The sequence below is a fragment of the Furipterus horrens genome, unplaced genomic scaffold (assembly GCF_987537825.1).
Source record: "Furipterus horrens unplaced genomic scaffold, mFurHor1.1.pri manual_scaffold_4, whole genome shotgun sequence".
Lineage (NCBI taxonomy): Eukaryota > Metazoa > Chordata > Mammalia > Chiroptera > Furipteridae > Furipterus > Furipterus horrens.
Genome location: NW_028327174.1, coordinates 54,191,451 through 54,218,761, shown reverse-complemented (window position 1 = coordinate 54,218,761; position 27,311 = coordinate 54,191,451). Strand labels below are relative to the sequence as shown.

The window sequence follows — 27,311 nt, the reverse complement described above, 5'->3', positions numbered from 1 at the left end:
TAGGTTCTATAAGAGTAGGCAAGGCTGGACAACTCCAGTTTTATGTCTTGATGCTGAAGAGGAGGCTCTTCCCTCTCATTACTTTCCTTCCCTCATCCTTTCCTATCTGAGATTCTAAATGTGGTCTCTCTTGCTGAATCCTGGAATTGCAGGCCCATCTTATGAGCAGAGGTGACTGAGGAGACCCTTCAAACTGCAGTGCAGAGGAGGGCTCCCCACACTTCCCCCTCCTTAAAATCCTGCAGAGGAAAGGGGAAAGAAAACCAAAGCATTCTCCTGTCACCAAGGCAACCATAATACCCCCAGCTAAATCCATCTTGTGAGCTCACCGCCCCATTAAGATGCAGGGCCAGGCTCTGCGCCAGCCCAGCCACATTCATTTGTGAGAATAAAGGTGGAGGAGGGGGAGGGGAGCAGGCTCTGGAGGGACGGCGAAATGGTGAGAAGAGGTTATTTACACCACTATCCTGACCTTCTGGAGCAGCACTGGCTCCGATAAATAACCCGCTCTGCGCCATTTCAGAGCAGGAGTGGGAGGGGCAGGAAGGGAGCAGGGTCTGGAGGAGAGCCCCCACGCAGGTGCGTGTCTCTGGGTTACTAATGTCTGAAGCAGGAGCAGGCAGCTGGCTTTGGGGGTGGTGGGGGAGAACTCAGTTCCCTGGGACTCCCACTGAGAAAATACCATCCCCTCTCCACCCCTGGCGCCAATTTCCAGGCAAGGGGACTGAGAGATGCCAAGGAGGCAAATAGGCCCGTAAATTAGGGATGGCAGTGGTGGTGGGGGAGAATGCTGGGGAGTCTCTGAGGTAAGAGGGAAGAAATATTATAAGACGGGGAGTGAGGGGGATGCTAGAGGAATAGGAGCAGCTGCCAAAAAGAAAGGAAGAGGAACAGAAACATCACACAAAGGCAATTTGGAAAAAAGAAATCTTTTATTCCTCTTCGCACAGAGCAGTAATATGAAGGTGGCTATCTCCTGACTCCATACATCTCTCACACAAAAATGCCCCCTCAAATATGCCCAGTTATGAGCCCAACTTCATTCAGTCTTGGAGAACTGGCAGTTAGTGGGTGGGGCAGAAGTCTCAGGAAGGTTTTTTGAGACATTTTGGTGGGAAGTTTTTTGGGTCAAGGAGAAAGATTAGACCCAAGAGTGGGTATTCCAACCCCCATCATCCTGGGAAAACCCAAATCCTGAAGGTTTTGTGAAGAAAGGCACCTCTCTCAGCAGCCTAGGGAGGGGCAGTCTAGACCTACTGCATGGATGGAGGTAAAGAGAGGATAGGGTTAAGTGGCAGCAATTACAGACCCCAGGCAGAGGAGTGAAAAGCACGTGGGGGGAGCAAAGGGACTGAGAGAGCCCAGAGGCCCAAGTCATAAATTCCACCTCCTCCCTATTTCTGAGCAGAAACTCTTCTTCCCAAGACTGGAATGGAGTCTTAGTTCAGGGACTGGCCTTCCTCCAGGGAACAGAGAGGACAAGCCAGGCAAAGATCCCGGGGTTCTAAAGGTCGAGTTAAGGTATCAGACCAAGAGATGGGCATTGCCACAATGAGCACTCACAGACCACAGCACTTTTGAAGCTATAAGCCAGACTCAGGGTAAAGAATATAGCTGTGGCTGAAATACAGAATTTTATAAGCCCTAACCAATAAAATTTAAATCACTGCTTCTTCCACTCTGTCCCCTGCCTATCAGCTATTCCAACCTTTTATCCAAGGCTGGAGGATGGGGCAGTGAGAAGGGAGAGAATGCTGAGGCCAGTAAGTAGGGCTGTGGCTGAGATTAGACATACCTCTCCTCACACCAACCCCCAATTCATTCTATAGAAAAAAATTCTCTTTCCCTCCCCTTACTGTACGTATGAACTGTTGGGATGAAGGCCAGGTAAAGGTAAAGGGAGAAAAATACTCAGCACATTCTTTCTCCTGCTTTGATCTGAAGTGTGGCTGCAGCAAAGGGCACAGAAGTTAAGAAGAAAATATGTGGGATAAGAGAACAAGGGAACATAATCTAGTCTAGAAAGGAAGAGGTGCTTCCCCTGCCCTACATCCAAATCTGTTGGGAGCTTTACTTCCAGAACTTAAAAAAAGTGAGAAGGAATGGGAAGCACCTAGGGTTTTGGGAGGAGCAACCACAGAGAGGATGGAGACATAAAGATCTTTTGTGATCCCCAAATGACCCTGAGAGCATCAGCTGGGGGACTGGATGAGAAGTCACAGCAGACGTGGATTTTTTCAGGGGATGAGGAGCCAGGAACATTGAGGTCTTCACCGAAGGAGTGACCACTTGATCTGTTCTTTGGCTGACTGCAGCACCTGTGGGGACAAGGGCAGCATTGAGGGGGCTGCTGAAGGGTAGGATGGGAATTAGGGATTAGGGCTTTTCCTTCCCCTTACTTGCCTTCCCTGTCCTTAGAAGAACGGCAAATAGAAAATTCTCAAGGGTAGCCCCTGGCTGGTGTGGCTCAGTGGACTTAGCACCGGCCTACAAACCAAAGTGTCGCCAGTTCGATTCCCAGTCAGGGCACATGCCTGGGTTGCAGGCCAGGTCCCCAGTTGGGGGTGTGTGAGAGGCAACCACACATTCATGTTCCTCTCCCTCTCTTTCTCTCTCCCTTCCCCTCTCTCTAAAAATAAATAAATAAAATCTGAAAAAAAAAAAAAGAAAGAAAGAAAAGAAAATTCCCAAGGGTAGAAGAATGGGAATAAGCTCTCTAAGGCCCTAAAGGATTGTTAGTTTAGGAAATGGCAAAAAAATTCAAATCCATTGGGAGGATAAAGAAAGAATTGGTATACCTGAGAGGAAAGAAAAAAACTGGGGATTACTAGACATATGTTAAAAGAGGTATGTGTGTGTTACCACATCCAGTTGAACTTTAGTGCTTGGTGAGAATTCCAAATGGGTAGAAAACAGAAACTCTTCCCCCTCCCCAATCAGGTAGACAAATCTTATTTGCAAAGTAGCAGGATGGATCTATAAAACCTGCATATTCTAGAATATGCATTTCTAGCTTAGCCCTCATTTAAATAACGAGTGTGTGCGAGTGCACACGTGTGCATGTGCACACGTGCATGCACACAGACCATCTGTTTAAGGCAAGCCCCTGCTGGTGAATAAATCACTGAATGATGCACGAGGCAGGGTTTGAAGGGTACATGCCAAGGCTGACAGCCACTGCTCATGAGAAACTAGATGGGAGTTGGGGTGAGATTGAGGTGGGGTAGGGGCATTTGGCTATGTAAGTCCCAGTTCTCTAGAATAAGAGGGAAGCCAAAGTAGATATGTCTTCAGTCCCTAGTCTCATTCAGACTTGGTGGGTTGGAGTGGAATGCTATTCTAGCCTCTTTAATGACCCAGTCCATCTAGGGAGGAAGAAGGGAGAAAGTCATACCTGAGACACGGTCTGCTCTGTAAGGGGGACATCTTCACCCTACAACACAGAGAAAAAAGCATTCAGTGTGGGAAAAAGCTGGAGGAAGACCTGGTTGAAGTTTGGAAGTGGAGAAAGAAGAGGTGGCCCTTTAAACTGAAGCAAAGGGCAGATACCTTAAAGTTCTCAGTCCTTTCCAGGAATTAGTACAGTCACTATTATAATTGGCCAGAGGATTCTGAGCAAAAAAAACTGTCATTTCATCCATCCTCTATTTTAAGACAGGAGGACTTAAAAGATTTATTCCATTTCAAATAATCAGCAGGCTATGTGATCCACAACTTAGGGAGACCTGTTTCCCTAGTCAGAGAAGATCTTCCTTGAATATCAATATCACTAGGGAAAGGATGAGGGGGAGCCAGGGATAGTTTAATGGATCCTGCAAGGCCTGATGGGTAACGACAAGCATGTTAATTTGAAGAAATAAACTGCTGCCAACAGCAGCCTGAGAAGGGGAAGGAGGGAGATGGCGGGGGGGACCCTCTCTCTTGCCACATAGAGACATATGTTAGAGGAGAAGATTAAACTATGCAAATGGAGCCCACGGCAGTTAAGGGAGAAGATTTCCCATTACCCGGCACTGCCAGCCTTCACTCTGTGGAGGTCAGAGCTGGGACATTCTGTGAATGGGGAGATTTGCTTTGCTCAGACATCTCTGCATCCCCATAATTTGCTGGTGGGCTCTCTCCACATCCATCATTATCTCCCCAACAGACTCAGAGCCTTCTATGGTTAACTCAGAGGCCCCTTTCTGATATCAGTAGCACCTAAGTAGACTGAGGCTCTAGCAAATAAGTACTTTCTGATGGAGAGGTGTTATCCTCAGTTTTATAAGGCCTTAAAAGATAAGGAAGATACTCCTGCCTCAAATGACTGCTATCCATCCCCAAAGGAAGAACAAGCCAACTTCGAGTTCCTTTATAGTTTCAGGACCAGCAATACTAAAGTTTCTTTTATTACATCATTGCTTCAACAAGTATATATTAAATATACACTTTGTGCAAGGCTGTATAAGGTGCTAGGTACCAGCTTAGGGGCAAAAATAATGTTCCTTTGCTTCCCATCTTTGGGACAATGAGAATTTGAAAAAGGAGAAGACTGTATTCTACAAGCCGAGACCCATAGATACATTCAGCAAGTCTGGCCTTGGAGAGTAAGTAGATAGAGGGATATAGACGAATACTCCTGCTCACCCTTAATGCCACCCGGTGTACCACTTGTTGGGGATCGCTCTCTAGGATCACCCTACAAAGACAAAAAAGAGACCATCAGTTGCTCTCTCTTGAAGGACCAACTTACTGTGGGGATACTCTGGCTGCTCCACCCACTTGCCTTAGAATAGAGGCGGTTACCACCCCCCACCCCAAAACACACCCTCGATTGAGAAAGGTCCAGGAAAATCAAGAGAACTCACCCTCCATCTACGATTTCATCCACTGCCAAGAAGAGCCCCTCCATGTTCTCCAGCAGAGCTCGCTTTTCTACATTTTTCCTGAGTCCCCGAGGGGGAGAAAAAAAGCCAGCTCATATGTGAAAGTAATTCTAGGCCATTGTCTGAGTTGGGAACCTACACTAGACCAATAAATGTCTCCACCAACCACACAAAGAAGTACCTAAGGTAAATAAGAACTTTTTAGCTAATCCACTCTACACCCCTTCCTACTTTTGTTTGCTGAGAAAGGATCAGGAAGGTCAGAAAAAAGAGATTCAAAAAAATAGTTAATTTTTTATTATTCAGGGGTTGATTCTCCAGAGCTATTGTTTCTTTCCTACCTGCCATGATGCTGCTCATGACATTTCTCATAAATGCTGACATCAGTGGATGGAAAAAAAAATAAACAGAGCTAAAACTCAATCTGGAGGTGGTGGGAGGAGGGGAGGGATTGAGTACAAACTATTTGCACTCAAGCTCTGACTGACAAACCTTCTAAGCCTTCCCCTGCTCCCCATCCCTCACCAGCTCTGTTCAGGTCTTGAAAAGAAGCCCAACAAGGGGGCTGGGAACAGTCAGAGCCCAGCATCCATTGGCCTCAGATCCGGTGGTTGGTTCTTGTGGCCAGTCACATCCGTCAGTTTGACTCTTTCACTAGATTACCCGAAATGAAGTCTATTCATTCACCTGGCTAAGAAATAAATCATCCCCTTCCTGAGGAAATCTGAGCCATTCACCCTGCTGCTTTTGTGGGGCTGAGAATGCCTGCTGTTCTGCTCCAGATGGCTGTCTGTGCTGAGTTCACTGGGGAGCTGCTGGGGGAATGAAGTTTAGAACCCTGTATGTTTTCAGGAAAAGTATCTTTTATCTTTCCTACTGCCCATCTACATGAGGAACAGAGGACTGGAGGAATGGTGGAAGGGGAGGAGAGGGTACTCGGCACATTCTTCCTGTTTCACAAAAGAGAAACGCTAAGGGGTAGAAGTGAACAATTGGGAGCATTGCCTCCATTTCCAAGGTACTGATGTTTTATCTAGGACACTTCCCTATGCTTGCCCCTTTTCTACCTCTTAACGTAAAAAATGAAGTCCAGGAAAGCACTTTCAGGGTGCTTAGAACTCTGACAGAGCCAATGGGAAATAGAGTAGACACAGAGGTGAAGATTCTGCTCCCTCCCAACCCCCTTAGGAGAATTATTTCCAAGGGACATACTCTCCCCTCCATCCAGTCTTCCCCATCAGTGTGAATTACTATGAAATAAGAAGCCCAACTTCTCAAGGTAAATCAGCTTCCTGGAGCCTCTGCTTCCCCACAAACCCCTGGGCTTGAATAATAGTGACTTTCTCTCCCACACAGTTGTCAAGAATGGACTGCTCACCTCAGCATCTGGCTCAATGAGTCAAAGAGGCAGTTCAAAACAGCCATGAGCATCAGCTGTTGGGAGACAGAAGCAGAGGATAAGGTTCAAGTCCCTGAAAGCTGCTACCTGAAAACAACACCCTCTAATTGGTTAAGCATCAAAAGACACAGGCTTTCACAAGGACCAAAAGCATAAGGTGGAAGTGAGAGCAAAACAGAAAAAGGACCCATGGTTTCTCAGAGAAATAAATTATGCCACATGATCCCACAACTGAATGTCTCTCTTTGACCAGACTGTTCAAACAGATCTTTCTTGTCATGGTCCTCTACATGTTATTTCCCTGATATCTTATGTGTTACCTGATATCTTAGATAGAGAAATCATTAACCAAGCAATAACTAGGTCAGAGAGTTAGTAGAAAGAGTATGAGCTTTAGAGTCAGATAGATCTGCACTTAAATCCCACCTGAGCCATTTTCTAGATGTGTAACCCTGGGAAAATTAGGTTGAACCACATGAAACTGCCACTTTTGTAGTTCAACAGTGGTTAAATACTAGTGATTTCATATGGTTCCTCATCTACAAAACAAGGACACCAATACCTACAATTCACAGAAGTGCTGTATGGTTTAAATAACAATGTACTTTACAAAGTACTTATAGCAATAAGAGCTCAATAAGAGTTGGTTCTCTCAAACTTTTACTTTTGCCTCAAAGTATATGATGGCTTATTCTTACTTATCTGCTCCCCTTCCTAGAATCTGCTACCTGATATAAACAGCTCTTCCTGCAAAGAGGAAACAGGTTAGGACTACACCCGATCTTCTCAAGTGTACAAGTCTCAAGTCTCAAGGACTTCTACCCTTTCAGAATATATGGCTGGCAATATGACCTAGAATGTTGGTTAACTGACCCAAGCTCAGCAGGTGTGGAGCCTTCATAGTAGGAGCAACCATCTCCTCAACCTTGACTATCCCTCAGAAATCCATCTTAAAAAAAAGCACTATTGAGAAAAGGCCATTGATAGAGTACATTAATATGCATTCAAACACACATGGTGTGCCCTGGCCAGATAGCTCAGTTGTAGAGCATTGTCCTGATATGCCAAGGTTGTGGGTTTGATCCCCGGTCAGGGCACATACAAGAAGCAACCAGTACACATAAATAAGTAGAACAACAAATTGATGTTTCTCTCTCTCCCTCCCCTGCCCTCTAAAACCAATAAATAAATTTAAAGACACCACACACATGTGTTGTCCCCTACATGGAGAAAAAACAGATCTGGGAAAATTCCTGGGTTGATTCATTTGTTAGGCCATTTTTGTGAGGCCAGCAGGAATCTGACAACTTCATTAGCCCAATCAGAAGCCAGAGGGATGTGGTATTCCTTAAGGCCCAGAACCAGTAACTATATCCTGGTTTAGGAAGTGAAATCAGAGATAGCAAAGAGTAGTGGGGATTCTCACCTCATTTTCATAGGAGCTGCCAATCACATAGAAATAGAGATCTATACTGCTTTTGTATACTACTGTTAGGCCTTCCAAGAGGGCAATTTCACCTGCAGGGGAAAAAAAAAGATGTAAACAGTGGGTGGCCTGAGACAACAAAGTGGGACAAAAGAAGTTACCATAAACTTCTGGTATCCAGCTGTTCTGGGCTGAGATAACATAGGGTAGGAATGATCCCCAAAGATTCAAGTTGAACTGCTTTTTATTTTCAGGTAGTAGCAGAAGGGAAGTATAAATTCGGGAAAGTATAAGTGTATCTTCTCTAACCACCCTTCCCCCGACTACCCTTATTCCCCTCCTTGTATAAGAGACAGGATACTAGTCGAGCCTTCGGAGGTGAAAATGCAGAGCGGTCACCTTTACAGACTTCCATTTACCTGCCCTAATGGATGCGGTACAATAAGCAGAGCTGCAGTTAAATTTGTCAAGTGAGGCTCATAAATCCAGGGACTAGACAGGTAGCTAACAGCCAACCTTCCAGCACAGTATTCCCGCGTGAAGTACACTCACCTCCCCATTACATTTCTGAAGTTTATTATATGAGGGGAGGAGGAAAAAAGAGAAAAAGGAGGGAGAGTCACTTTATCCTTTCTCCGCAGTCCTGCTGCCACCCCCTTCCCACCACGGTTCCCCCAACACAGAGAGTCATGAAACCAAAATGACTTACTGTCAGTCCGATGGGTCTTGTTGAAAATGTTCTTCTCAAAGGCCTTTTGCTCCTTGACACTGGGGTAGGTGTTGTCATAGTACTGGTCAGAGGGAAAGGAGAACGGTTGGGGCATTAAAGCTCAAAACCCAGAATGATTAGTCACTGTTTTGCTCTGGATTTTGGATTTCTCTCTTTCAAGGCATGGGGTAAGGGAGAAATATTGATATGAAGAAGGGAAAACTACAGAGGCAGGGAATGGGCAGCAAGTAAGAATACAAAAATAATTTTTTAAGGATCCAGCTCTAAGCAACCCCATCTCAAATTTCTATGACTGTAAGGGCAGAGGCCTACAAGTCCTATAATGATGTTCCGCCCTTGTCTGTATTCTAGGAGAGCAATCCTGAGACCACGCTCATCAAGTGCTTCCTAGAAACGACCCCATGTCAGAAAGTAGTGCTACAGAACACAAAAGGCACTAAAAGCACACAACACTTCTTGTAGACCTTCATTCACTGTATGAAGCTGAGGAATGAAGAAAGGCTACAAAAACCTCCTCTGAAGAAAGGTAAACCCTATCTTATGCCCTCTCATATCTTAGCTTTCTTTTCTGCAAATTGAAAGAAGCAAGAGGCAATCTAGCACATTGCTAAACCCACTCCCAAGCTCTCCCTGAAAAGGGGGTTGGAGATACAGGCTGCTAAATCGCTCTGCTCTTTAGGGGCTAATCCGTTGCAGTCAGCTGAAGACCTATGACAGGTCTGGCATTTAGTAACTGGATAACTGTTTCAAAAGGTGTCCTGCATAGTTACATCCAATTACAGGGAGGAACAGCTGGTGAATTCTAAACTAATCTCTACCTGCTGATTGATTTATGCTATGCTGGCCCAGAGTTAATACACCAGGGACAGAAAAAATTTCTACAGGAGGGGGAGAATATAGAAGGAGAACAGAGGGGTGTCCTTTCTCTTCTTTTTAAATAGATCCAAAGTTAGAAACATCACACTGGGAAAGCCAGGATGTAACAAGTTTGGTAGTAACTGCAGACCTAGGGCTGGAATCCTGAAACTACAAGAAATTTCCCTGGAAAAACCCAAGCAGGTGACAAGGTAGAAGGGAAAGGGACAGGAGTGATGGGCATGAGCAGGCTGCTTCTCACATTTAGACACTGCTTTGTTCAGAAACCAAGGTTCCAAAGCTCTTCTCTGGTCTGATGCTGATAACAAAGCAGGTCCAAGTCTGAGGACAGCAAGTAGAGAAGCAAGGCCACTGAGACAAAAGCAGTGTAGGTTTGATCTGGAGTAGGCATGGGCAAGCTTGGAAGAAGTCTCAAAATCATAGTATCAAGGAATATGAGTTACTAGGACCAATCTGAAGATTTAAATCTCAGAGTAGGTCTTAGTCTTGCTCCTAAACTAATTTGAAAGGGAATCTCACCTTGGCAAAAAGTCGATCTCCATCATTGTCCAGAATCAGGATGGCTTTGACAGTATACAGGGAGGGTTCCTGAAGAGATATGAACACACCTTCAGTCCTGAAGGCTCCCGCCACCACTGGCAAACCAGATACCTTCTCCTAGCCCCACTGAGGTGCCTCTATGTGTCCCCTCTCCCAACCTGTTTAGATATTGACATTTCCCACTGAGAATGACCAAGTGGTGAATAAAGTGAATTGAGGGAGGGGACATTTTAACAAAGGATTCCAAAGCAGCATCAGATAAAGATAAAGAGTTTCTCTGAGGCAGACCCACAGAGTGCTTAATCAAGGTAGGTCATGCTTTTATTTCCAAATATCGTGTTACAGTTATTTCGAAATGACCCTCTCTCACTGGTCTCCGTGCACAGGTGGGTAATGGCATGTGACCAAATTAATTAATAGCCACTGCACAAGGCTACTTGAAAACAGGGTTGAATGCCCTAAAGTACTTGGAAGTTTCTGCAGTACCAATGCAGTAGCCATGCAGAGGCATAAAGCAAGCCTTCCCTAAACCACCCACACACTAAGCAGAGGGAAATGTCAGCACATGTGTATGCACACATGCCACATACACACACTTCTGAATGCAGCCCAGTGAGACATCCATCTCTAAGAAACAATCTGAGGCCTGGCGATAAAGAACGGGGATAGAGGTGGGGATTGTTTCTTCAGTACCAAGAATCAAACTTTGAGGACACTGGCTCTCATAAAGGAATCATAGCTTCTACCTTAATGGTTACACTCAAACTCAAAAAATTGCAAAGTATATCACTGAAAAAAACTCCTCTACTCCTGCAACTTCTAGAGAACCAGATAACAAGAGGCACTGGTATATGTATAGGTGTTTGCAGGCTCACAGTGACTTTCTAATCAATATTACTTACCACTGATATCACTTCCCTGTGCTATAAGACAAGACAAGGCTATTGCTTTGCTACCTCCCTTTCCTGGCTTACGTAGGAAACCCAGTCCTCACAGGACCCAAATATACTGTCCCAGCATGTGTTTAACAAATACCGAAGAGTGAGGAGAAAAGACTCATTCCCAAGGATTCAGAAACTGCAGGGTCTATAAAAGTAAGTTGTCCCCTGAGGCTCCAGGAGGTTTATGGTTCCATGGAAAGAACAAACCCTAGCTCAGGGACTTAAGAATGAGAGTAAGGAGAGCCCAGTGTTTTGACAACAAGGTAAAGAATGTAAGCTTTCCCCACTTGAATACCTGAGGACAGCAATGTTTGTGCTTTGTTCATTGATTTACCCCATGTCCAAAACAATGCCTAACCCATACAAAACTCTCAATATTTGTTGAATGAGTATGAGAATAAAGTTTTAGAATAAAGTAAAGACATTTTGATGTAGTATATACCTAGGGTACCCTCTTATAATTAGACTTCAGGTATAGGTAGATTATCTAGTATGGCTACTTTGGGGGATAACACTACCAACTCTCCTCTGATAACACTCCTTAGAGATGTCCACCCTATATAATTACTCTCTGGAATAAATAAGGCATGAGCAACTCCTCTTTTAACAAAGGAACTCTGTGTCTAGCAGAGGGAAGTCTCTAGAGTCTTGTCTAATAGGTCACACATAAAAGCATTTTCCTAATTCCTCACAGAAATATCATCCCATAAAGTGGGCTCAATTCTATAACAACTTGGATCCTCAATTTCTCAAAAGAGAGATCCCAATGGAAATGAGTTTCCTTAACGAATAAAAAGAAGTCCACAGGGAAGAAAATTTAGAAGAAATATTTTTCCCACAATCTTTTCCCTGGAAACCTTTGGCTCTGATCCTCTGTCCACATTCACAGCAAACTTAAGAGAGCTTCCTAATAGTTTCAACTGGGCATTGAGCTGGCATAGGTAACTGGTTCTTGCAGCCTTAGAGTCTGGCATCCCTAGAAAGAATGGGATCCCAAAGAAAAGAGAAACTGTTATGGCCACCTGCCAACTAGGAGAGTCAAACAATGTCCTTCGTGGCCAATAAAGTGTGAGTGCCTAAAACAGCTGGCAAAAAAGAGAAACAGATTTCAGGGTTCTGTTTCTTGCTCTTTTCACTAGCTTTTTAGAAGATGTTATCAAGGAAACTTCCAAAACAAAATATTGGCTCTACCTGGGAAGGATAAAGGACAGGCAAAGGAAGGCAAGGAGATGACTTATTATAGCTCTGAAAGGGATAAGAAGACACTAGAGAAAAGCGTGGTCATTTCAAACTTCCAAAAGAATAACTACACTACATAAAGCTGAGAATGTAGGCAAGCGCTTGAATGCTGCTTTAACTCTCCATTCTGCTACAACCGGAGCCAGCAGCTTCTCCTTTACTTCTCCTGCCACCTCCTGACTGCAGTTGGTTCCACTTCAGCCTGGGACCTTTACCTCTCAGGAGTGGGGAGGGCCAAGAATTCCTCTCACACCATAAAACCAACCAGTTTAAAGGCCCCAGAAGCCATTACTGATAATGTAATTTCATTTTTAAGTTTTTGCAAAGGGCAAGTTTATAAATAACTCCCAGCTACTGAGAAATGGGCTTCCTCAACAACGGACTAGACTTGACCTTGTAACACATTAAATGCTGATTATTGAGAAAGACCCTACAAGCTTAGGACCATGTTCAAGGAATTTAAAAGGTCTATTCTTCCCTCCCACTCCCAAATGGGTAGTTGCTAGAAAGCTTTCGAGACAAAGTTCTGTGATGCACTGACTTTCAGAGAGCCACAGCCTGAGTGTATAACAGAACTTCACCTCAAATGCTAATGGTGCCTGGAAATGATGTGTAGGCAGATTAGTTTGTGGGAGGTTGGGTGGCTCAGATAGATTTTCATCTATGTTTTTATTATCAAGAAAAACCAAGACTGAACTCCTAAGAAGATCTGAAACAACACTGAACAAGCAAATAGCCTGCTGAAAAGGAGTCTTTGATCTTAACCAAGGGATTCTGAAGCCTGGTGGGGAAAAAAAAAAATCAACATCTCCCAGTATCTCCTCCCCCAGCAGAGGACTAGAGAGGAAGAGCCATTCCTAGTGCTGCCCCCTGTGGGCCTTCAAATGACCTGCAGCTTCCTAAGGATTATATGTAGTCATTAGCAAAAGTATTAAAAGGGAGCTGGCAGCCAAAGTAGGAAAGATGGGCTCTGAAAAAGCACTAAATTAAGTGTTCACAATGATCAAGTATACACTAAGAGAACACTCTGGGGTAAGATCATGATATGCCATCAGAAGACGACTGAAGGAGTGTTTGGAGCAGGTAGACAGGATATTTGAGGGCTATGACTAATAACTATTTGATTCATTTGGAGGAGGGGGACCAAGAAGCCTTCGTGCAGTTAGAGGATGTTATCCACAGACCTGAAGGGGCACAAGTAAGAATGTGGTTGAGATTCCTAGAAAGTTCTTCATTTCTCACTTACAAAGAAATCTTTATGGTCATGCCAAGGTAGTACCATGGCTTGGCAATAGACTTGATCAACTAGAAACAAGATGCTCTTTCCTCAACGCTATTTACAAAATAAAGCCAAGACAGTAAAAACTAGAAAGAGAAATTCCTGGATACTAATCCCAGTTCTACATGACTTAAGCAGGTATTTGTTCCCTGATTCTGTGCCAACTTCTTGAAAATGAAAAGCTCCTTTAGAGCTGAGGGCTCCAATTTGCCAGCCACAAGCCTAGGGGCTTCAGATGAAAAGAAAAGAATTAGGTAAAGGCTTTGATAGAGAAGAATTGTTTTCACATACTACCCAGGGGTTTTCTTAGATCCAAGAGGCACAGCTCAGGAAGGAATAGGAGCCACAGGTAACACCAAATTGGATGACATGAGACCAAATATTGGTTATACATAGGAAACTGAAGACGTCTTGGCAAGGAAGAACTGAAGGCAGAAGAGATACCTAGAAATAATGTTCCTCTCTGACATAGATACAAAACGTGAATGCACAGTCACCAAGAACTCTGACACTACAGGAGAAAATGTCTCTAAACTCCTAAAAAATCCTTACATTATAGTTTGGATCAGCCATTACCTCAAGTTCTACCTTTTTCTAGGACTAAGCTTCCTCACTGGAGAAATGAGAGGTCTGAGCTAGATCAGTTAATGTTAATACTTCTGAAGTACAGCAGACCCCTTTGATAAGCTTATGAAATTTATGGACCTTGTTACCAGAAAAATACACATTCACAAATTATTATGATTTGAGGGTGTTCATAGATCTAGGTTTAGAATTAAATGAGATTCTTTCTAAAGATAATAAGATGGTATGGGGAAGAAATGAAAAAAAAGGGGAAATGAGTGATACTTTTGTAAATCACCCCTTTTCTCTGCCTGGCACCAAGTAATGACTTCAATAAGTGTGTGTGTGTGTGTGTGTGTGTCCTTCATAAACTAATAAGTACGACTGAGAAAACTAATACAGCCAGCAGGGGGAGAGAAGGTCAGTACCACACCCCTTCAGCTTTCAATGACTTATTTGGTGGCTGTGAGACAGGCAGGACAAAGATAACCAAACCTCCAGCTCTTCAGGAATGCAAAGTCTTGGGTCCTTTATTACAATTCAGAAAGCCAGCCTGCTGAAGAATTTTATGCCCAGAGGTCACACAGTCCCTAATTCTTCAAGTATTATAGAAGTGAAACAATTACAGAAGTGTGGGACAAAGCAAGCAGCACTTACTGGGAAATTAATTGAACAAGCAGAAATCAGAGTACTCTCCACCTGAGGATTGGGAGCAATGTTAGAACATTTTGCCTTTCCAGTTCGGTAATTCAGGAGCCCTCATTTAAATCTCACTCAGCAAAGGTAAAAATCAAATGGGGATAGATCCTTTTCTGATGAGTCCTTGGTCATGATCTGTATCCTAATTTATTCCCAACTCCCCTTTCCCCTCCATCTGCTCTGACAACAAAACAGCTAGTCTTTTTTCTTTTTTTTTTTAAATATGGAACGCTTCATGAATTTGCATGTCATCCTTGTGCAGGAGACACAATCTTCTCTGTATTGTTCCAATTTTACTATATGTGCTGCTGAAGTGAGCACTGAAAAGCTAGTCTTTAAAAGACAGAACTGATACCTCTGAATTCATCTTTCACTCTATTTGCTCCCCAAATCAACCTCTGAAGCAGAATTGCTAGTCTCTCCCCTCGTTTCAGTCTCCCTCTAAAAACTACATGAGAAAAGGAAGAAAAAAATGGTAGACAGAGCTATCCAGGCCAGTTGGCTGTGACTACGGATTATCTGCCTTGATAGTGGGAAAACAAAGCCAGAGAAGGAGACTAGGCTGCATCTGCAATATATAAGACTCAGGTTATAGAACAGGAAAGATTTTCTGAAGAGATGGGGTAGTCAAATACCAGAAGAGATGACACAGGCCAGGGAATCTAAAGACAGAAAAACTCTAATAATCTGATCTGAAAGAAAGCCTACTCTGCAGAATCAGGAGGCAGAATGTGGGCAGGCCCTTGCCAGTAGGGACATCTTATATGTTCATGGACTTAACCTCCCAATCCATCTTCATTGGCTACCCGTGGGCACTCTGCCTAGGTCTTCCTCATTACTCTAGCATGAATGGGTAGTTAGGCCCTGATTCTTTATCCCTGTACTATCCTTTATTTGCTTCCTTAGTTCCCTTTTCCATAACTAGTTTGCTTGTCAATACCCTGCCTAACCAAAGTCATGTGAGAATAAAGAACAGTAGCAAAGATCTAGATGAAAAAGACCCTAAAACTGCCACTATGCTCCCTCAGGTATTTGGATAATTGCATTCATCCTCTACCTCCCAGGGAAGATCTGGCTTCTCAAGGGCCTGGCTTTCTTCATGTGGAGGCTCCTCCTCCTCTTTTGACCGAGTGACAGCTCCCCTAGACCTTTGATACAATTTATACCTTGCCAGGGACCAACTCTTTCCCACCACTGTGAAGGAGAGGGAAAAAATATATATAAATACGTCGGAAATCTATAACGAGGTCTTCTTGGAGGGCAAGACATGGGGAGAGTTAGAAACAGCGTCAATTGCTCTTTAGGGGTTTTAGTTCAAGCCAAGGTCTGCTTCCAGCAATCAACCATTAAAACAAGCCGGCCAGAGTAGCAGCACAGTTTATTCTGATCATTTAATTTGAAGTGTCAATAAATTAAACTTCAATCAATTAAACTAGGTGTGCAATAACCCAGATGGACACCCCGACACCAACATAATCACAATAAAAATTTTTATGGCTGCCAGGGACCTCACTGGGGGCAGTGCTGGCACTACTCGCGCCCTAGCTGAGAAATATGTCTCCACAGTGCAGGAACGAGGAGATTGCTTCTCCTAACGAAATAGAGGGGCCAGGCACCAGCAAGGACGCAGCTGGGAGAGGGGCACAGGGGACTGCCAGGAACAAGATGGGAGTGCTTTGGGGGCTTAATGTAATTGATACCTTTGCCCAGAGCAGGAGGGGGCATTTAGGCCAAGTACCTCTACTGTTAGTGCCAAAGGAATTTAACAAAAGCTCCATTAAGATGATTCAGGAAGCAAAGGTCACAGAGCAATCTCAACCTTTAAGTCACTGATGTATCCTGCATAGTTTTCTCCTCTATGTATATGCATACCTTTGTGCACTTTGGATGCCCTGATGTTTGAATGAGGCTTAGTTAGGATTTGGTCTTTTTTTTTTTTTTTTAGGATAAAAATGTTATTAAGGGGAGAGAAAGAATACAAATAAGTATGGTCCATCAAGCACTAAAAAAGCACTCTGAAAGTGAATCCAGAGATTAGGAAAAATGAAATCTATGAGGGAAGATTTAAGGATTTAGACTACTAGAGTAATTCAGCTTTTGAGGTGGGGGGGAGGTAAGCCAAAGAAGGGGATAAGCCATTATCTTTAAGATTCCACAGGTTATTGTCTTGGTCCAGGTAGCTCAGTGGTTGGAGGATCATCCTGATACATCACAATTGCAGGTCTGATCTCTGGTCAAGACATATACAAGAAGCAACCAATGAATGCATAAATAAGTGGAACAAACTGATGTTTCTCTCTCTAAAAAAATCACTTAGCCCTGGCCAGTGTGGCTAAGTGGCTGGAGCATCGTCTCATAACCAAAGGGTTGCGGGTTTGATTCCCAGTCAGAGCACATGCCTGGGTTTCAGGTTCATCCCTGGTCCTGTCCCAGATCCCTGGTCTGGTGTGTGCAAAGCCAGCCAATCAATGCTTCTCTTGTATCAATGGTTCCTTCTTTCCGTTCCTCTTTCTCTCGAAAAAAAGCAAATGAAAAATGTCCTTGAATGAGGATTAAAAAAAAAATTTTTTTTAAATTAGCCCTGGCTGATGTGGCTGATTGAGTGCTGGCCTGCGAACCAAAAGGTCACCAGTTCGATTCCCAGTGAGCATGTGCCTCAGTTGCAGGCTGGGGTCCCTGGTTAGGGGCACGTGAGAGGCAACCACACATTGATGTTTCTCTCCCTTTCTCCCTCCCTTCCCCTCTCTCTAAAAATAAATAAAACCTTAAAAAAACATTAGTGGAGAATGGTGACCTCCAGAGCTCCCTCTCCATTCACAAGGAAGGAATAACCAGCAGAAAACAGCAAGAGAGAGGAAGCTAAGTCCAAAGATGCATGCTGGGAGCATCATTATTAAGTAGTAGGAACAGAAGGAGATGAAAAGGTCTTTCCTTAGAGACTACAAAAAGACCTGAGAAAGTTTAGACAAATGTTTGAGGGCTACATTACTTAATTCAAGAAAGAAATGACTCACTGTAAAATCCTTAAATGAAGGGAACATACTGGTATTTAGATATACCCATACTCAGATCAAATTTTAATTGATGGCTCCCCTTGACCTCCTCTACCTTACCCTTCCCTTCTCAATATTCTATGTCTATGTGCCTTGAACAGGTGAGAATTAAAGAATATGCTTTTATCAAATTTCCCCAGAGGTCTAGCCAAACCAGGTAGTAAAACTGTGAAAGGAGGAAGCCTAAAGGAACTTTAGAATTTGTCTCCCTTTTAAATGGCTTTTAAATACTATTTGGTTACAGTAAGCTCTTTAATTCAATAGAGAGCTAAGGTAAGATCCAAGGATTCTTCACATTTTTCATAATGAAGATAGCAACCTAAGAATCAGGAGATGCTTTTGAGCAGACAAACAAGGGGAAGAGAGTAAAAGCAGCAGTGATGAAGGGTGATTCTGAGTCAGACAGGCTAAATTTTGTGGGCCAGTATGTGAATGTAGTGAGAAAAGAATGAAACACTTATGAATTATCACCTAATTCTGAACTAGGGTTCCTCATCTGAACCACTGAATGTTGAAAAAATTTTTATGGGACTATTTTCTCACTTCTCTGAAACATGGTACAAAACCAATGCCACTGTAGATACAGAGAAGATGATTCATTACATACAATGAATGTCTTAGGTCATGAGGGCTTATTATTCCCCTGAACTACAGTTGAGAAGGGCTAGAATGATGAGAAAGGTATGTAAATTCTTAATTGGGAGCCTAAAATATATTGAAATTGTAAAGAGAGAAAAAAAAATTGGAAAGAGCTGACACAGATGAGACAAAAGGAAAATACTAGTTTAATATCATAAAAGCTCTGGAGATCAGCACAAGAATTGATACCTGTTGGTACTTTGTCCCCAGTAAAAGCTTTATATAACTGATGGTCAAAGTACAATTTTGTATACTGAAAAGGTGGAAGCTGATGATGAAGTAACATGAGAGAGAATTAGTCTGGGATTAGGAATCAAAATCTAATCTAGTTTTGACAATGGCATTTTCTGAGCAAGCCCTTTTCCCTGTACCTTAGTTTCCCCTAACGCCATTACACAGGTTCATCATGACAAAGAATCAGTATGGTTTTTAAAGCAAAGTTCAGGGTTGGAGTACCTGACCACGTTATCAGGGATCTGTGAATGTGGCATCTTAGGTACAGATTAAAATGGATATAAGAAAGAAGCAGGCTGAAATAACACTTCACTTGAGGACGCAGAGGCAGATAACTGAGGTAAGAGAAAATGTGAGAGACTTTACATGTAAGTTCCTCAACTCACCACGACAAACAACTTCCCAAAGTATCATCTCTCTCACTCCTTTACCTGTAAACAGCCTCCTTTCTATAAAGATGTGTGTGGGAAAGCCTAAAAAGTTCTAAAAACTTCCAGAGAAGCCAATCCCCTAGAACTTATTCCAATCTGTTTACTGGTTAATACTAATTAAATGCTTGGTATAGAAAATATTTCATTAAAAACTACTGAAATTTAAAAATAAAAAATAAAAAAAGTACTCAAGTGTTAAGCTTTCTACCTAGACTTGACCAAACCATATGATGAGAAGGAATTATCTCTATCTTTGCTATTTTCAAAAAGGGGAACTAAAACTTGTTATTCTCTTTTACCTGATGAGGATCTGAATGTATACACGTATTAGAGTGAAGAAAAGAAAAAGACAAGAAAGAGGGCTAGAGTTCAACTCAATTAAGGAAGGAGCTGGGAGGAAGATTCCTACACACACTATGTTAAATTTCCGAATTGCAAAACAGGTGGAGAACTTTTGAGAGAAATTCTCTGGTCCAATTTTTTTAAAGGGTTGTAAAAATGCTTTACTTGTTTGAACAAGCAAAAAAGATCATATGGACAAGGAAGCTATTACACCCCTTTTACCACCAAAGTTCTCATATAAGCAATGAGAGTTAGATCCTACAAGAACTCCTAAACTTTAAATGGGTAGGAAAAAGGAGAGCAGAATATGGAGTCTAGAAAAATATTTCACAATCCATGCTAACTCTACCAGGTATTCTAGAACTTTGATGGAATGCTGATTCTTTATCATAACAAACCTATATAAAATGAATGAACAGGAAACCGAAGTAAAAAGTTTTCTGAATGACTGTGACAATTATTAGGGAAGTGTCAAACTGTGACAACAGACAGAAGCCTGTGATAACAAACACCTGCACTCTAGTCTTAAAATCGGGGGCGAGTTTGGAGGTTTGGGGAAACTCAAATCAGGGTATCATCCACAATGCTCAGAATCGAGGGGTCCTGAAAGACCCCAAACCAGTACGCTTATGATCCTTTGCCTCCTAAGGGCTCCATGTGCTCCCTTCAACTTCCCACCCACTCTGCCCTCTTTCCAGCAGAGCTTCCTACTCTAAACCGAGGCTCCTGCTCTAGGCCACACGCTTATTACACGGGCCAGCCAAACATTCAGTCCCCGAGAATTTCCCGGAACTTCCCTTTCTACCCACTCCCAGGTAGGCTGAACCCCGATTCCCGGCCCCTCTGGACACCGCAGCATCTCAGCAGCCCCGGCTCCTACCAAAATCAGCGCCTCCATCTTGCCCCGCAGTTGGTGCCGACGTGGAGCCGCAAAAACAACGCCGCCGCTGATTGGACCTACGTCCTCATTAGACCCCGCCCAGGATGGGGATTACTGGACTAATGGATGTCAGCTATTGCTTTATTGACCAATCGGTGTACTACTTTGCTTAGCGAAAGCAAGGTGTCCAGCCATAAGGCGCAGGTATTTGATTGTCAGTTTAAACACTCAATAAAATGCCAAAACCTCTTAATTGAATGGGGCGGGAGGGTCCGTGGGACGCGGTTGTTTCCATGTTTCCATAGGGAACAGAAGAAGCGAGTATTTTCAATTGGCAGGGAGGAGAGCACGTGATATCCTCTACCTGATTTAGCTGCTTTTATATGCTTTCCCTTTTGGGGGCGCTATGTCTCTTTAGCCCTTAAGATTGGCAGCTCCTGATAGAATCCTACCCCAATCCCTATTCTAAGGCTCCCATTGGGTTCCTGATATCCACGATTGCTGTGGAAAACAGTACTACTTCTTCCTTAAGATTCGCTCAGATCACTTCAGCATCCTCACAGGAAGTCTGCACCACCATAGAATAAAGCCAAAGGATGCCCAAAGTGTTAACTAGATAAACTGAAGTCGCCAGGAAGTTAATGGCTACAGTAATAATCTTTCCAAAGGAGAGTGCCAGACTGTGGTGGACCCAGGGAAGGACCCAGTGAGTTGTAAAAGCAACTTTTTCTTTTATTAGAGCTTTGGAGACCAGAAAGAAGAGAGCAGAAGGGACAGAGGGGTAAAGGGTCCAGGATAAGGAAGGGTATAGGGCGCAGAGCCTGCGGTTCTCCATTAGGGACAAGCCGTTGCAAAATGAGAAAAGAGAAGTTTATTGAATTCGGGGATTTCACAATAGGGAAGAGTTTTGATGAAGTTCTGGCCCCCAACTCCAACCCGCCCTACCGTAGGGTAAGAACACCTTCTATTGCCTTATATTATCTCCAAAGCTATTTCCCCCCATCTCTGGCACTTGTCTTTAGGAGCTCTCCAAGAAGAGCATCTAAACCTACCCAGGAGTCTTTCTAATAATTTCAGAAAAGAGTCAGAGGGCCTAAGAGAAAAGTATAGAACAATACAAACAAACTACAGAGCTAACATTTGCTGTGAAGGAGAGTATTTGATTTTCTGGTAAAATTCCAGGTGACAAGCTTCATATCTGGAAGAAGCAAGGGCATAGCCTTTATCTATTCTGATTAGGGAGTTATTCAAACATTTAGCATTGTGCCTGGAATCACAAGATTGTCTTTGGCTTGGTAGCTTAATGCTAATACTAACATTATTGACCACTTACTATAGGCCCGGCACATGCTAAATCTTTGAATACATTATTTAATACTTTTGAAAACTTATGAAGTAGGTGAGAATGGTGGAGCTGGGAGCAGTTAAATAATTTAATTAAGGCTATACAGTATTCATTGGCAGCCATACATCCATTTGAGCACAGGAGGTCAGGTTCTAAAACCATGTTCTCACCCACAATTCACTCCTTTGATTTAGTGGTACAGCCTGTCTAGTACCCTGGTCCTGCCTGAACTACCCTACAACAGTGCCAGATGATCTATAGGGACCATGAGAAGGAAAAATGTGTGATGTGGTTGGTTTGGAGGAGGGGGGTTGGCTCCTCGTTCTCTTTTCTTTCCTCCTCCTCCTCCTCCTCCTCCCCCTCCTCCCCTCCCCCCATCCTCTTTTTATTGATTTGAGAGAGAGAGGAAGGGAAAGAGAAGCATCAATTTATTGTTCCACTTATTTTTATGCATTCATTGGTTGAGTCTTGTATATGTGCCCTGACTGTGGATGGAACCACAACACTGGTATATAGGGATGACGCTCTAACCAACTGAACTGACATGCCAAGGCATCTCCTCTTTCTTTGATTGTGGGGTAACTGACAAATTTTAATAGACCAAATTGTTTCAAAGATGGCTGATTCTCTGCTCTCCAGCCTATTGGGTAACTTTGGAATGAGGAGACTTTAGTTCTTGTCGTGACTTTGCTTTAATAAGTGGGAGAATTCTGGCAAGGCCTTGTACCGTCCCTGGACTACAGTGGTCACTTCTGGAAAATGGGAACCAAGCATTAAAATTCTATGATCATTTTTGTTCCTTTTGCTTCCATCTCCCCTTCAACTGAAACACCTTTAAGAACCAATCAAGTGGAAAATGCATATGTTCCCCCCACCATATATACATAATATACATACATACACACAGTTGACCTTTGAACAACATGGGTTTGAATTGCGCAGGTTCATTTATATGTAGTTTTTTTTTTCAATTAATACTGTAAATGTATTTTCCCTTCCTTATGATTTTTTTAATAACATTTTCTCGTCTCTAGCTTACTTACAATATGACAGTATATAATACATATAACATATAAAATATGTGTTATTGGTAAGGCTTCTTGTCAACATTAAGTTTGGGGGGAATGAAGAATTATACGCAAATTTTTTGCTGTGCCAGGTGTCAGTACACCTAACCCCAGCATTGTTCAAGGGTCATACACACACACATAATTTAAAACCATGTATATATTGTTACAAACAATTTACTTAAAATGTGCAGAGAAGCCCTGGCTGGTGTGGCTCAGTGGATTGAGTGCAGGCCTACAAACCAAAAGGCCACTGGTTCAGTTCCTGGTCAGGGCACATGCCTGGATTGTGGGCCAGGTCCCCAGTTGAGGGCATGTGAGAGGCAACCAATCGATGTTTCTCTCAAATGTTTCTCTTCCTCTCTTTCCCCCTCCATTCACTTCTCTCTAAAAAAAATTAATAAATAAAATCTTAAATAAATAAATAAATAAAATGTGTAGAGGAGTCCTGACCAGTGTGGCTCAGTTGGTTGGACATTGTCCTGCAAAGCAAAAAGTTGCTGGTTTGATTCCGGGTCAAGGAACATGCCTGGGTGTGGGTTCAGTCCCCAGGGTGCGTGTGAGAGACAATGGATCAATGTTTCTCTCTCACATGAATGTTTCGCTCCCTCCCTTCTCTCTCCCTTCCCCTCTCTCTCAAAATAAATCAATAAGATCTTTTAAAAAAATGTGTGAAGGGCCCTAAGAATTCTGAAATACAAATTCAAAAGAACTTATGCACCCCAATGTTCATAGCAGCATTATTTACAATAGCCAAGTGCTGGAAACAGCCTTAGTGCCCATCAATAAATGAGTGGATCAAAAAACTGTAATACATATACACAACGGAATACTACTCAGCAGAAAGAAGGAACTCCTACCCTTTGTAATAGCATGCATGGAACTAGAGAGTATTATGCTAAGTGAAGTAAGCCAGGCAGCAAAAGACAATTACCATACGATCTCACCTATAAGTGGAAACTAATGAACAAAACAAATGAGCAAAATAGATCCAGAGATGAGGAAATAAGGAATGCACTGACAGTGAGGGGATGGTGAAGGAGGATAACAGGGAAAAGAGGGAAAGGGTCTAGTCAAGGAACATGTACAAAGGACCCATGGACATGGACAACATTGACTGGGAGCAGGGGGAGGCAGGGGAGAGTAACGGGAAAAATTGGGACAACTGTAATTGAAGAACAATAAAATTTAAAAAATTTTTTAAATGTATAAAGGAAAAGACAGAAGTATACCAAAATGTGACCTGCTGTTTTAAACTGCCAAGACTCTTTTCAGTATTTCCATATTTCCTAGGTGTTCTAAAATGTGTGGGTGTTATTTTAAAAGGAGAAAACTCAGCTTTTTTTTTAAAAGAGCAAAATCATCATCTTCTCCAGGTGGAGTTGGACACTTCCTCCTTGCGGCCATCACTGACTCTGGTCATAGTCATGTTTTATTTTTTCTTTATTTTTTAATATTTTATTTATTTTTAGAGAGAGTGGAAGGGAGGAAGAAAGACAGGGAGAGAAACATCAATGTGTGGTTGCCTCTTGCATGTGCTCAATTGGGGATCTGGCCTGCAACCCAGGCATGTGCTCTGACTGAGAATTGAACCGGCGACCCTTTGGTTTGCAGGCCAGTGCTCAATCCACTGAGCCACACCAGCGAGGGCCCATAGTCATGTTTTTTTGTTATTTTAAAGATTTTATTTTTATTTTTAGATAGAGGAGAAGGGAGGGAGAGAGAGGGAGAAAAACATTGATGTGCACGAGATACATTGATCCGTTGCCTCTCGCACGCCCCCAGCTGGGGACCCAGCCTGCAACCCAGGCGTGTGCCCTGACTGGGAATCAAACTGGTGACCTTTGATTTCGCGGGCCGGTGCTCAATCCACTGAGCCACACCAACCAGGGCTCACAGTCATGTTTTAATACATAAATCTAACTCACCAGACTTGTCACCTGAGGCATGCTTTGTCCCATTCAGGTAAACACTAAAACATTGTTTACTGAATAGAATGAATATTTGTGAAAATGCAAGATAAAGATAAATGAGCAGCGTTAAAGTGCAATTTAGGATTAAATGCCAAATGAGGGGCAAGAAATTGAGAAAGAAGTGATCCTGGGGAATTTTTGCAGGGGTTGGAGGGAGGTCAAGTTCCAGGAGAAGAATGGGCATTGAGTTGGGCTTTGAGTCATTCATGTATTGATTAAATGACTGGTAGGGTTTGCTATGAATATGGGTATGGAAGCTGTGATGTGTAAGAATATTTTTTAAGTTTTTATACATAACATAAAACTTACCATTTTAACCATTCTTAAATGTACAGTTCAGGGGCATTAAGCATAGTCACATATGTTATGTAACCATCACTACTATCTCCAGAACATTTTCATTATCCCAAACTGAAACTCTGTACCCATTAAACAATAACTTCTCATTCTCCCCTCACCCCTAGCATTTGGGTGACCACTATTCTACTTGCTGTCTCTATGAATTTGAGTATTCTAATACCTTATATAAGTAGAATCATATAATATTTGTTGTTTTATATTTGGTTTATTTAACTTAACATAATATCTTCAAGGTTGTGTAAGAGATCTTTGAGAGACCTGGCTGGTGTGGCTCAGTGGATTGAGTGCCAGTCTGTGAACCAAAGGGTTGCAGGTTCGATAAAACAGCTATGGGACATTTACACGTGCCTGGGTTGCAGGCCAGATCCCCAGTTAGGGGCGGGTGAGAGGCAACCACACATTGATGTTTATCTCCCTCTCTTTCTCCCTCTCTAAAAATAAATAAAAAAAAATTTTTTTTAAATCTTTGAGGGATTGATTTCATGGGACAGAGGATGCAAATAGGGAAGGGAATGGAGATAAAACTGGAAAGATACTTTGTGGCCAGATAGTAAAATGCCTTGAATACAACTGCTGTAAAGAGGCCAGATGATGGTGGGAGTTGGAACTCTTACAGTTTTTTGGAAAGTATTATAGCAATATTCTATAAAATTAAACATGGGTGCATCCTCTCTTAGAGAATTACAAATACAACCCAAAGTATAATGATACATATATAAGAATGCTTATGCTCCTATGTTCATTGCAGCATTACTTACAGTCGCCAAGATTTGGAAGCAACCTAAGTGTCCATCAGTAGATGAACAGATAAAATAACTATGGGACATTTACAGCCGTAAAAAAGAAGAAAACTTTACCCTTTGCAACAGCACGAATGGACCTGGAGAATATTATGCTAAGTGAAATAAGCCAGTCAGAAAAAGACAAATACCATATTATATCACCCATATGTGGAATCGAATGAACAAACTGAATAACCAAAATAGAGACAGACTCATAGAGAGCAGGATGACAGCTAAGGGTGGGGGAAGGTTAAGGGAGTGGAGTGATTAAGCAAAAAGGAAAAAGGACTCATGGACATGGACAACAGTATGGTGACTGTGGATGGGGTAGTGGTATAAGGGGACTAAATGGTAATGGAAAAAAAAACTTTCAGGAACAAAAAAAGAAAACAATTCCAAAAAAAAAGAAAGAAAAAGAATGCTTATGCAACATAAATAGTTGAATAAATGATTGTACATCCAGACTGTGGGTTAATATGCAATTAATAAAAATTAATGTAAGCATTGCATGCATTTACTTGGAGAAATGGTAATGAAATGTTAAATGACAAAAGTAAGTTAAAAAGGAATTTATGTGGTATAATTCCATTTTTATTTTAAAAATATAAGACTAATTATGAATAACTATGTCTGAAATGTTTCTATTCTATTCATTTGTTCATTCAACAAATATTTATTGAATGCCAGCCATGGGCCAGCCACTCACTGTAGGCATTCAGTATATAAAAACAGTGAACAATAATATAGACAGGTATGTTGCCCTCAGGGAATCCTTGCATCATAGTTGGATAGCAGGAGCAGACCATAACCAAAGAAATAACTAAATGCCATAGGAGGTTACGTGATTATAAGTGTTATAGAGAAAATTAAAACTGAAAAGGAGACTGAAAGTAATCCCACTATGTTCTGCAATTTGGAGTGGTACTATTCACTTTGTAGAGAAGTGAGGGACAGGGAGAAAGTTCAATAGGGTGGTCAAGACCTTACTAAGAAGGGGTCATTTGACTTAAAACCTGAGAGGAATCATAGAATGAACCACAAGGATAGCTGGGGAAAGAGCAGTCCAGGCAAAGGGAGCATAGAGAAAAGAATGGAAGAAAAGTATTAATATATGTTATCCTAGAGGGTGAGATGGAAAGAGTGGATTACTAAATAGTTTTTCTTTATGGATGTTGGTATTGCTTGACTTTTTTACAAGCATATATTTATAATTTTAAACTAACAGAAGTGAATATCAAAATAAGGATAAAGTTGTGAGGGTTAAATTAGATAGTATGTGTAAAAATACATGTAAACTTTAAAAAACTATTATTGTTATTTATTATGAGATTATGGAAGCATTTGTTAAAGCAAAATTAATATAACAAAAATTACCCATTTTAAAGTATACAGCTCAGTGGCATTAAGTACATTCACAATGTTGTGCAACCAACATCTCTAATTAGTTCCAAAACTTTTTCATCACCCCCAAAGAAAACCTGGTACCCATAAAGCAGTCTTAATCAATTTTGCCCTCTTCCCAGCCCCTGGCAACCAATTGGCTGTATCTATGAAGAGTTCAAATAAATGGAACCACATAATATGTGATTTTTTTTTTAAATATGCTTTATTGTTTATGCTATTACAGTTGTCCCAATTTCTTTTCCT

At 42.2% G+C, this 27,311-nt stretch overlaps 1 protein-coding gene and 1 non-coding gene across 2 annotated transcripts; both read right to left on the bottom strand.

Annotated features, from left to right (window-relative positions):
* Positions 1-913: 913 nt before the first annotated feature.
* Positions 914-20,218, bottom strand: COPZ1 (coat protein complex I subunit zeta 1). Its single transcript, XM_090273311.1, has 9 exons — positions 20,138-20,218; positions 9,816-9,884; positions 8,400-8,481; positions 7,691-7,782; positions 6,244-6,299; positions 4,848-4,925; positions 4,627-4,678; positions 3,395-3,433; positions 914-2,318 (listed from the first exon to the last, which is right to left on the bottom strand). The coding sequence occupies exons 1-9, from the start codon at positions 20,153-20,155 to the stop codon at positions 2,271-2,273; spliced, it is 534 nt and encodes a 177-aa protein (XP_090129437.1). The 5' UTR covers positions 20,156-20,218; the 3' UTR covers positions 914-2,270.
* LOC150011881 (U6 spliceosomal RNA) lies at positions 14,776-14,879 on the bottom strand. Its single transcript, XR_016510900.1, has one exon. It is a non-coding gene; the product is annotated as a U6 spliceosomal RNA (small nuclear RNA).
* Positions 20,219-27,311: the final 7,093 nt, after the last annotated feature.

Coding starts and splice junctions, on each gene's coding strand:
- COPZ1 (XM_090273311.1), bottom strand. Junction 7,783..8,399: donor CAAGACCCATCGGACTGACA/GTAAGTCATTTT, acceptor TTTCCCCTGCAG/GTGAAATTGCCCTCTTGGAA. Junction 6,300..7,690: donor GCAGCTCCTATGAAAATGAG/GTGAGAATCCCC, acceptor GTCTCCCAACAG/CTGATGCTCATGGCTGTTTT.